The sequence below is a fragment of the Neophocaena asiaeorientalis genome, unplaced genomic scaffold, assembly GCF_003031525.2.
Source record: "Neophocaena asiaeorientalis asiaeorientalis breed wild unplaced genomic scaffold, Neophocaena_asiaeorientalis_V1.1 scaffold46, whole genome shotgun sequence".
In the NCBI taxonomy this organism is placed as follows: domain Eukaryota; kingdom Metazoa; phylum Chordata; class Mammalia; order Artiodactyla; family Phocoenidae; genus Neophocaena; species Neophocaena asiaeorientalis.
In genome coordinates this window covers 3,711,067-3,723,275 of record NW_020175393.1, presented here as the reverse complement: position 1 = coordinate 3,723,275, position 12,209 = coordinate 3,711,067, and the positions used below count along the sequence as shown (strand labels likewise).

The window sequence follows — 12,209 nt, the reverse complement described above, 5'->3', positions numbered from 1 at the left end:
GCCTACAATTTTAAAATAAAAGCATAACTTTCTAGAGATAGTCTTGGAATGTCAAAGCTGAAAAGAACTCAAGCATATTTAAACAAACTTCATGTTTCAGATGAGGAATCTGAAATCCTAGGCCAGGGGTCGGCAAACTTTTTCTGTAAAGGGTCAGAGAGTAAATAGTTCAGACTGTAGGTCATATGGTCTCTGTCCTAACTATTCAACTCTGTTGTAGCACAAAAGCAGTCACAGACGATACGTAAACAACGTGTGGTTGTGTTCTGATTCAACATTTATTTATGGGCACTGAAATTTGAGTTTTACATTATTTTTCACATGCTACAAAAATACTGTTCTTCTTTTGACTTCAAGCATTTAAAAAGCTAAAAACCCCTTTTAGTGGGCTACACAAACAGGTGGGAGACTGGATTTGGTCCCTGGGCCATAGTATGCTGACCCCTGTCCTAGGCCACTCTGACACCCAAGTGTAGCCTGTAGTGTTATACCTTGTTTATTTGCTCTTTGCTTTGGCCATCCACATCAAAGACTCTGACCTGCTTAACCATAAAATGCACAAGCAAGGAGCTCTATAAATGTTTTCTACATTTTAGGAGTAATATTAAGGTCTGTCAGAAACATATGCCAGGCCACAGTTGCAAGACAACTGATAGAATGCTATATTGTGTATTAAATAAAATCAAGAGAAAAAAATATAATAAATTTGAGAAACTCACTAAATTTGAAAAATAGGCTTTATTTTAACCAGTGGTATTGTATGACATCCTATATGGCATAAATGAATACAGCCAAGTTCATGAGTACAAATAAAATAGAATTTTCCCTCATTCTCTCTTTCGTTTTCTGTTCAGAGAAGTCAGGAGATGGGAGCATTATGCTCAGAAACCAAGGAGCTCTTCCACAGGCTCCGGCTGAGTCCAGGCTCCTGGCGCGTTCAGCCTCTTAACACGTATATGGTCTCATGTGCAAAGACCTTTATGACAAAAATATTCAGAGCAGTATTTCTGTAGGAAATCACACTAGCATTTACAACAAAACATGGCTGATAAAATTCATCCTGCTGTGGATCACGAGGATTTGAACTGCATATAAAGGAGATGAGGCCTCTGCGTTCATTTTCCTTTAAAGAGGGGGCGAATCCCGGGTGAGGTGTGATCACCATCAGCTGCCTCCTTCCTTCTCGCTCCAGTTCACGCGGGGGTCCTACCCTGTCCCTCTGGAGTGCAGGTATCACTGCACTGTGACAGAGAAATGGAAACACCTTGGCCCCAATACAAGATTCTGTCACACAGCCAGCACCTGAAGTGGCTCTACGCTTTCTTCTTTCACAAAAGGTTTAAATATATGGGCCCTTATGTAGCGCAAGATGCCTGAAATTCAGAAAATTATGAAAACAACTCTTCTCCACCCCTGAGGATATTTCATCTTTATAAAGCTGAAAATACAAAATATTAAAATAATTTGCCCTCTCTCCCCATCAAAAGGAATCATATTCTCAATGGATTCCTGCAATATAGAAAATTCTGAAACAAAATTTATTTCTCCACAAACCAAGACCAAGAAGTCAATGTTAAGCTGCCAAGAAGACCCTTTTCCAAAGAAGGGTGGAAAAGACACCTCATTACTTTTTTAAAAAAAAATAACCATATTTAGACAAAGATAGCAAAAGGAGTTTCTGGCCTCATGAGCTTTTATTTTTCACTTTGATTTTCAGCATTTCTTAGCATTGGTTATTGGGAGTGAAGAGAATGACTTGTTCTCCAAAGTCTGAGATATTCCTGGGACAAGCCCTGATCTTTCCTGGTTGACAGCTCCCCCAAAATAGTCTGTTGAAAACCAGATGGCAAGAATGGAAATGCTATACATCCATCTGTTCCATTTCTTCATAGTTTTCACATCAAAAGCACCTGGAGTATCACTTGTGTTCAACACAAAATAGCACTGGGGGCTGAAGAGAGGATGACATCACTTGCCCATAGCATCAGCTGAGGTGACGTGGATTCTGAACTACCCACAAGGTCTTCACTGGCAAACTTGCCTGGCACCAGGGCCTCCGGAAGAGAACAGGACGAGCAACCGTGCATGCTCAGATAGCAAGACGTGCAAAACACATCATCACTCTGCTAGGAATAAAGAGCACGCAGGAAGTACACTGAGAGCAAGAACCAGCTTCTGACTCCTGGGGCCAGTACTTAAGAAACCTCTGCACTGAAGGTGGTGGGTATGCAGAGAAATGGCAACGACGCCTGGGTGGGGGTGTGGGCGTGAGGGAGGAAAAGAGAGAAGCACATATACGCATGCTCACACATGGTGCCTCTGAAGGCTCCCTGGCCACTTCGGGTTCACAAGTGGCCGTCCAACAACCTGACTACTTGCCTGGCTCAGAACATCATCCGCTGCACTCTCCCAACCAACTACACTTTCTTCTCTCCTTTTAAGGCACAGACATACTTATAGTTTCAGGTACAGCTGCTGAGTTCTGAGAATCACACTGAGCGAGTTCATCACAGACTAGTGCACAGAAGCCGGTTGGTCCTTTTTGGCTGATGCATCGCTGAGCGACAGCTCCAGGTGTGAAGCAACCAGAAGGTGTGAGCCTTCTCTCTATGCCACCGTGGGATGTGGTCAAGTCTAACCTCCACCGTCAAGGTGGGGCCACAGGAGAGGCCAAAATGGCAAAAGCACGACTGGGGTCTGGGATGTTTAATATTTTTCACTTTGCATTTAACAAACCCTACAAGATGGCAGCTCTTGCCCGCCTAGCTGACTCTCACGAACAAGAGCAAGCAGAGGCTGCCACAGAGCATCTGTCACTCCACGTAAAGTCACTGTGATAGTTTGCTCATAATCTCTTACCCTCCACAAAGTCAGACACACATAACACACACACACACACCCCTTCCACCATGGAGGAAATCTTTGCGACAAGAGGCACTTGAATGATATTTGGAGAGTTCCCATGAAAAGGCCTTCCCCTCACAGTGAAGTGGGATCAACGGAACAGAAACCAGATACTCAAGACTCCATCTCTTCTTGGTCAAGGGGTGGTGGCACAAAGCTGATGACTTCATCGTAGGTCAGGCCTAGAAATTGGGAAGGAAAAGTACGACGTGAGAGTTTAGACTATGCACTTTGCTGGCAAGCATCCTAACTTCTAAGCTCAAGATCCTTCCTCCCTGTTCAGGCCGCTGGTTCGATGGGCTACTTCAAATAATTGCCTCATTGCTTGTGTGTAATATCCTAATGGAACGTGTGATTACACAGAAGTTCAAGGATACATATAAAAGAACCATTTTTCTTGTTTCTTTCATCATCTAGTGCCTCCTCTTTAAAGCTCTGGAGAAGATGCTCAAGAGTAGCAAAGCAATCCCACACGCTACAGCAACAGATAATCCTGGCTTTTGGGATTTAACTCGAGTTCTGAATTTGTGTTTTATGGAGAGAATATGAGATTGGGCATGGGAGACCTGGGTTCCATTTCTGGCCGCATCCCTAACTATGTCTAAGGTAAGAGACATGATATAAACTCTCTTTGCCCCAATTCTATAGCTTGTAAAAATTCCCTATTCCCTACTTAGCTCAGAGAGATGGTATAAATGCAGAAATTCTGAGAACCTCAAAGCTCTATGCAGACGTGAGGGGCTGTGCACAAAATCAGACCAGACAGAAGCATCTCAAAGGTCCAGAGTGTCGTCATCTACAACAGACAGTTTCCATCAGAGGAGCATACTCATTCTGCATTAGAGACCCTCATTACAAGTTTTAACGAGCTGGGTAGAACCAGAAAAAATTCCACCCCCACCCCCACACAGCTTTTGGATAGTGGTTCGCTTAGGAAAGATTTTTAAATCTAAGTTCTCAAGCTAGATGCTATGACTTACTTTTCCATTCATCTATAAGGAGGTCCCTGCTTTCGAAAGACTGATCGTAAGGATCAGCCACTGGTTCATCGTCAGGATCATGGTACTGGGCAAAGTAGGCATGTGCAAGGGCTTGCGCTGCTGTAATTCTCTTATCTGAGTCCAACACAAGCATCTTCTCCAGCAAGTCGACAGCTATCAGTACCACAGATTGGAAGGAAAAAAGAAGAGTTTTTAACACGTTACCAAAAATTTATGCCTTATTAAGCAAACACACAGTTTTGACCCTTCATACCCAAACAAAGAATTCTCCAAAGTGTCTGATCTAGGATATATTACTCCTTTCCTCCTTTAAACATATACATGTGTGTGCATGCTTGCATGCGTGTATGGATGGGTGGGTGGATTTTGTATTTTTTAAGAATATATTACTGGGACTTCCATGGTGGCGCAGTGGTTAAGAATCCACCTGCCACTGCAGGGGACATGGGTTCGAGCCCTGGTCCAGGAAGACCCCACATGCCACGGAGCAACTAAGCCCATGCACCAAAACTACTGAGCCTGTGCTCTAGAGCCCTCGAGCCACAACTACTGAAGCCCACGTGCCTAGAACCCCTGCTCCGCAACAAGAGAAGCCACTGCAATGAGAAGCCTGCACGCTGCAACTAGAGAAAGCCCACGTGTGGCAATGAAGACCCAGTGTAGCCAAAAATAAATAAATAAATAAATAACCCCCCCCAAAACTAGAGAATGTATTAGTAAAGAGAATTTTAAAAAGTAACAGACTGTGTTTGAACAAGCTTCTGTGGAATGTCAGTGTCAAACTGCTACCACTATGGTCAAAATGTCAGAATGAAAGTCCATAACTAAAGTAATCTACAAGAGATAAGTAGGGCCGGTTTCTTACTGTTTTGTCCCTTCTGTTTATTTACATAAGGCAAGTGAATATTCATCTCATGGATCTAATGAACAAATTGAGGATTTTTTATGGGTGTGTGGATGAGACGTGGTATTTGGATAAAATCATTATGAGCGATTTCAGTATACAAAATAATAGGACAGTGAATAGTCATATGCCCACCACCAACAATTAACCTTCTGTATTTCTTTATCTATATATACATATATTTTTTGCCAAACCATTTAAAAATAAAATTAGAGACGTGAAACTTTACCTCTAAATATTTCAGCATACAGATAGCTTCCTACACAATCATAAAACTGTTATAACATATGACAAATATATAATTCCCAAATAGCATCTAAAATCCAGTACATGTTAAAATTTCAATTACCCTAAAGTTGTTTTTTATACCTAGTTTGTTCAAACCAGGATCCAATTAAGGGCCATGCAATGCATTAGATTGAGTTTCCTTAGTCTCGAAATAATCCCCCCACTTCTAAACCCTATTTTTTCCTAACTTTGACCTGAAAATACCCACCCCCAGTTATCTTGTGCTATCTTGTACTTACACCCTTGTTTTCCTCTATTCCCTGTATTTCATGAACCCTGTTAGATCTGAAAATTTGGTAAGAACTGGGTTATAAATATTTTTGGAAAGAATATTTCATAGGTGATGCTATGTACTTAATGGTACATTAAAGCCATCTGTCCCATTAATAATGATGCTAAAATTTGATCACCAGGTTAAAATGTTTCTTTTTTGCCCCAAGAAAGTACCCAGTGGGACACACCAGGTAAATATCAGTTTCTTTCACTTACAGCTTTCAGCATCCATTGATTTTTCCTTCCCAGCAACTAATTCATTGGGGGGGGGGGTCACAAAACAGTGGGGTTTTTGTTTGTTTGTTTTCTAATTCTTACAAATGAGGATGTTTTGAGTTTCAGAATGGTGGCACTTGGGAGGACAAATAGTGACATTTCGACAGTTATCACTTTGGTGTAACAAAGGCGTTCGAGGCTTTGCAAATTATCGATGTCTCCTTAAACGTGGAAGTGGGCAGGGATGGGTAGTGAAGGGGAGGACTGTTTCCTGAAGAGACCCATGCTGCATACACTGGAGGATGTAAAAGACCCCTGTCCTGCAGCCTCAATTCCAGAGTAATCCAAAGGAGAAATGTGGGTTTCAGAGGACTACAGGAACAAAGTGAATATTTATGTGTCAAGTTCATAAGTTTACACTTTAAAGCATTGGGAAAATTGCCTAGATATATATTTCTTCTTCTCTACTTAGAAAGAATAACCTTATCAGGTGTTGTTTGGGTCATATGATGAGTCTTTGCCACCCCCAGGGTAGAAAGAACCATATCCTTATAACCAATACCTTGATTAAAAAATAAGATCAAGGTTAAGAAAAAGATTCCTCTAAGATCTTGACAGATACAAATACACACACTCCATCAAAGGGCAATTTAAGTTTTACTTCATGTTTTGAGGATAAGGGTGAAACATGAAGTCAGTAATGGACAAAATAGAGCTGTCAATATTTACACTGTTTAGCATATTCCTTCTCGGTTAACATGCTGGGCACAAGTTCCTGGTCAGTAACACCATGTTCTGCCTGCAAGAAGAGACTCTGTATGACATCACTGGGCAGTGGACTGATAGGTCTGTTTAAAGTTTGAGAACTGCAGTGCTGAGCAACAGATGGCTCAAAGCCTCCTTCAACTCACTAGCAGCCTGCAGTACTAAGTGGTATCCAGTTCTTCTGAATGCTTAAATGTCACGATTCCAGAGAAGGGGGACACCTATCAGGATAGATGTGACCCAAATAAGCTGCTGGGACACACACATATTCCCCCTTCCTTGGAAAAATGAATTAACAAATCTCTTTGAGTCAGCCATCAGGAAGTCAAACAGTAAGCATTGCCATGTCAAAACGTGAGCTGATATGATGAAAAAAGTCATAACAGAATGACAGACAGGGAAGCGACCAGCATACAACATAATTTCCCAACATCCTACAGTACTTATGATTCAAAGAGAGCTTCTCACAGACCCTTGAACTAGATAACACAGTATAAACAAATCATACAAAGCCAACCACAGCATACCAGGGCAGATGCAAACCTAAGCCAACCCCGGCAGAGTTCTGTATACCCCTGATGAGTTTGTGGATTTATTCTTCGACGTGAGAGTGATCCAGCTGAGATCTGACATACTCTCCATCTCAAAGGCCGACATGGACTCATCTATAGCTGCCTAACACTTGAAAGAGTGTGAGCATCTCTGCTATTGTAAGAATTATCACAGTAACACTAAACTGCTCTCAAACAATCACCGTGGATGAAGTATTTAAAAAAGTAAAGCCACTTAGCCTTCACTCCAACTTCTAAAGAGGCTGTCATGGGTGTCAGCTCTCAGAAGGATAAAACTAAATCTGAAGCCCGGTTGCTGGGACCCTTAAGCAGAGGGATGACCAAAACTGAGATTTAAAAACATACTACTAAGGGACTTCCCTGGTGGCGCAGTGGTTAAGAAGAATCCGCCTGCCAATGCAGGGGACACGGGTTCAAGCCCTGGCTCGGGAAGATCCCACATGCCGCTGAGCAACTAAGCCCATGCGCCACAACTACTGAGCCTGTGTTCTAGAGCCCGTGAGCTGCTACTACTGAGCCCGTGCGCCGCAACTACTGAAGCCTGCGCGCCTAGAGCCCGTGCTCTGCAACAAGAGAAGCCACCACAATGAGAAGCCCATGCACCACAACAAAGAGTAGCCCCCGCTCGCCACAACTAGAGAAAGCAAGCACGCAGCAACGAAGACCCAACACAGCCAAAAATAAATAAATAAATAAAATTTAAAAACAACAACAACCAAAAAACATACTACTAAGATACAATCTTCAGAAAAGTAAGAAGGTTGATTGTACTATTATCACAGCATTGCTCCCCTCCTGTCATAGAGAGGTCCTGGTCTGATTTCTCTGTGTCTGTCATTAAATAGCACTGTCCTGTGTCTTCTCCTAGAGTCAGGGAATTAGAGCCTCAGGCAATAACACTTTGGGGGGCCAAAAAAAGTAGATATCAGCCCCCGGTTTTAAGGAACAAAGCAACTCTTTTTTAGCCAAGGCAGTACACATCCTGCAGCTGCCACTGTTATGTCCCTTTGCCAAAGATCCTGGAAGTGATGGTGGCAGGAACGAATATGGAGCCATTCCTTAAAGTCTGGGGTGGCAAATTAGCTTCGCAAAGAGAGAATGGTTAAGTCTCTAAGGGCAAAAGAAGAAGAGGGGGAGGGAAAAGTACCTGAGGATGATGGGACCTGTAGGTAGAGCAGGGCACACTGCAGGGAGCGCCTGGGTGGGTCTACTAACCACCATCTGTGCTTCGGTTGTTTTCTCCCTCAGTGAGGGACACCGCAGAACAATAGTAGTGGGCTTCCCTGGTGGTGCACTGGTTAAGAATCCGCCTGCCAATGCAGGGGACACGGGTTCGAGCCCTGGTCCGGGAAGATCCCACCTGCCGCAGAGCAACTAAGCCCATGCGCCACAACTACTGAGCCCACGTGCCACAACTACTGAGGCTGCATGCCACAACTACTGAAGCCTGCGGGCCTAGAGCTCATGCTCCACAACAAGAGAGGCCATCGCAATGAGAAGCCTGCACTCTGCAACGAAGAGCAGCCCCTGCTCGCTGCAACTAGAGAAAGCCCGCGTACAGCAATGAAGACCCAACGCAGCCAAAATAAATTAAATAAATAAATACATAAATAAATCTATTAAAAAAAAAAAACCCAACAGCAGTGGTGAACGACTCACAGGCTTTTCTCTGTTCCTCTTTCTTCCTGTATCCCTCAATCTGTTCTCCTAGCGTTCCCATTATTTCCTCTCCTTTCCTCACTGTCCCAGCCTATTTCCCCATTCAAATTCTGTGATCATATAAATATATAAGCATGTCATGAGACTGAAAAAAAAAACTGATAATACAAACACGGATAATAAATGGCATTATTTACCTCCTTCCAAGATTTAATTAATGGTATGATATTTAGTCAAAAGGAAAAACTCTTCTTCAAATACCTAACTTATGTCATAACCAATATTGAATATATTGATATTGAATCCATTAGATGAGGATATGGTCAACTTACCCAAGGGATTGGCACCAATAAATACATTTGCAAAGTTCATCTTTGGCATCTGGGTCAAAGACTGAATGTAGTTTCTTGCCTGTAAAACAGAGGGTTTTCAAAATGGCTTTGTTCAGTATTGTTGCTGCTCTCAAAGAGTCTGGGTCCTGTCAAAGAACGAGTGTTAACTGACAGGGTCTGCTAGCTTCAATGTTTATGAATATCACTGACATTCTTTAAATACTTCTCTCTTACTGCCAACCTAACCTCCTTATTTACGATCAGCACCTTTATTTACTCCTGCTATCACTCACAGTTAAATTTCAAGTGAACAAAAATGCGAACCAATTAAGTTCTCTTTCATTAGCATTCTGGTCACAGGATCAGAAGTTTAAAAAGATATCTAAGGGCTTCCCTGGTGGCGCAGTGGTTGTGAGTCCGCCTGCCGATGCAGGGGACACTGGTTTGTGACCCGGTCCGGGAAGATCCCACATGCTGCGAAGCGGCTGGGCCCATGAGCCATGGTCGCTGAGCCTGCACGTCCGGAGCCTGTGCTCCGCAACGGGAGAAGCCACAGCAGTGAGAGGCCCGCGTACCACACACACACACAAAAAGATATCTAAGAAGTAGACCTTTCTGAGACAGCCTTCCTAAAATAGCTGCAGTTGGCATAGGGACTGGTTTCCCCAAAGAAAGTCTAGGATCAATTGTCTTTTGATGGTGCTGATCTCAGCAGGTACTCTTAGTACATGAAAAGGATATCAGTATTAAGCCTTGCTAACAAAATATTCATGGTGACAAGAAAGTAACCATAAGCGTTATATATATTATTCTAAGAGGTTCAAACACATTTTAAAAATACTAAACCAATTTAATAAGAGTAATAAAGAATAGTGGATAAGTTACACAGCCTAGGCAGAAATCCTTCCCCTACCACCTATAAGATACATCTTCTTGGGCAAGTCTTAACTAGCATATCAATGACCTCATCTGTAAAATATTAGTATTACTATTAGATATTAGTATTTGGCTTGCCTATACCATATGGTTATTGTGATACTCAAGCAAGATAAAACTCATGAGAGCTTCCAACTAAAACTGTGACACACAAAAATTTATATACCAATATAGGTTTTATAAGTTTGATCCTTGGGGTGGGACAGGCCTGAGTTTGAATCTTGACTTTACCACTTTGGGTAAATTACTTATTCTCTTTTAAGTCTTTAGTTCTTCATCTATAAAACAGGGTTAATAACAGTGCCTACCTCACAGGGCTGGAGTGAGGACTACCGATAACAAAGCAGTACCTCCTTAGCGTGGTACTTGGTTCAGAGGGAGAGCTCAAATTAAACATTAGCTGCTATCACTGTTGCCTTTAGAAAGGAAAGCCTGACAATTTCCGGACTTCATTCTAAGGAACTTAAGGTGCTAATAAATACTTTCAAGGACTGACAGCTCTAATCAAGGCAAAGCCAAACACTGGTCTTGAGAATAATCATATAAACACAAATGTAACTCATAAATGTGTGCTTCAGATATTAGGTATTAAAATAAGTTTATGACCTTCCCTGTTTCAAAGAATAAATCCCACTATCAGTCCATCTAAGTAGCTGAGGTAAAACTTCTTTAAAGGTATGCATTATAGTTATGTATGTACGTATATTCACACACATACAAGGTTAGAAAAAGTTCTAGCTGCTAGGGCAACTTCACCTTTTTAAAATTTATATATATATATATATATAAATTATATCTATAATATTAATACATATAATACAATATTATGTTATTTTCAGGTATATAACAGTGATTCAAATTTTTATAGATTATATTCCATTTAGAGTTATTTATAAAACATTGGCTATATTTCCTGTGCTGTATAACCTATCCTTGTAGCTTATTTATTTTATACATAGTAGTTTTGTACCTCTTAATAACTTCATATTCTTAGTCATTGTATGCAGAGCAAGCAGGAGAGGCCCACTTTCAAAAGCAGCTGAGAATCTTTCTGATTTGAAAAGAAAGCTCTAGGAATTGAATTATCGACATGCCTGTTATCCCTTCCTACTTGAGCATGTAGATAAAAGAATGAAGGGAAAACAGAGTTAAGAGGCCTGTCTCATGCAGAGAACAATCTTCCCTATAATAAGCTAAATAAAAAGACTACCTGAATAAAGCTGTGTTGCCAACCTGATTCCCAAAAAGATTAAGGGCACCTTAGAAAGAAGTGCCCCAATCATCTCTGATGATAAAACCAGAGTTAGATTGGTAAAAAAGGCACCTAACCCTATCTAAGTGTTCAAATTTATTTTATATTATTTGCATATCTTCTTTTAAATATAGTCCTTACTAGCATTAGACATTTTTTAGGTTTGTTTTTTCTTTTTAAATGAAGACTCTTCTTTTGGTCATTAAAAAAATGGATGAATAGGAAAGGATGTTAATGGCCTTCAGTTAATACACCTCCAGCTGAAAATCATTAGGTGGTAGCATACCCTGACTGTAGGCATAGAATCCTAGGAAAACACGAACTTCCTTTTGAGCACTCAATTCATAAAACTCAAATATAAAAGTAACATCATTTTCTAAGTACAAGCCTGTAAATTATATTCTCAGTTCACAGGATTGGGTGACCTTTTCTCCCAAATGTCAACATTCTGTTATAGCACACAGGCAGTCTTTGCCTTAGTAGCCCTCAAGGCACATGCAAGCATTCAGTGACATTGAAAACTGTGTTGGTTATACAGTGGCAATAAAATGAGAATGTGGCCCTCTGAATGAGATATCCCTGCACCGTCTATTTGTCCTCACCTCATGGCTTGGCATCCTGTTAATGAGATAAGCAGGGGGAGTCCCCGTCAGACGCATAATCTGCTGAAGCTGGTTAATATCTTAGACGCCTAGTCAAGGGCATTGTTAAGCATACAATGCGAGAAATAACTTTCAACTCAAGTTTTAAAAAAGGCCAAAAAGCCACCCCCAAACAAACAAATAGCCTACTTCCACCCATCCCGCCCACCCCAGGCCAGAGCCCAAGGCTGCATGTGAAATCATGCTTCTGTGAATGGCATGAGAGTTAGTAGGCATGTGGCCAGTGACCGGCCATGTGGAGAAGAAAAACTTTCTTTTGGTTTTAGCATCATCTTTAACATTAAATATTTAGGCTCCCTGGAAAGAGACTGCCCCTTGGATCCAGGATGCCAGCCAGAGAACTGTTTTCAAGTACTGATGGCCAAAACGTGTTTGCTTGTGGGGTAAATGGAGAGGATTCAGAAAAGTTTGACTCAACTTTGGATATAATAAGATGTCCAATATA

At 41.5% G+C, this 12,209-nt stretch overlaps 1 protein-coding gene across 4 annotated transcripts in view; it reads right to left on the bottom strand.

Annotated features, from left to right (window-relative positions):
- Nucleotides 1-259: 259 nt before the first annotated feature.
- The window catches only part of MAPK14 (mitogen-activated protein kinase 14), a 72,713-nt gene continuing 60,763 nt past the window's right edge, over nt 260-12,209 (bottom strand). The window contains exons 9-12 of one of the 4 annotated variants that reach the window (XM_024765845.1): nt 11,705-11,784; nt 8,915-8,993; nt 3,885-4,058; nt 260-3,086 (exon numbers count right to left, since the gene is read on the bottom strand). In XM_024765845.1, coding sequence (XP_024621613.1) covers nt 3,019-3,086; nt 3,885-4,058; nt 8,915-8,993; nt 11,705-11,784 — 401 coding nt within the window. In that variant the 3' untranslated portion in view covers nt 260-3,018. Of the gene's footprint in view, nt 3,087-3,618; nt 3,701-3,884; nt 4,059-8,914; nt 8,994-11,704; nt 11,785-12,209 lie in introns of those variants that run through there. The other 3 variants (XR_003006030.1, XM_024765844.1, XM_024765846.1) reach the window with 3 other exon arrangements.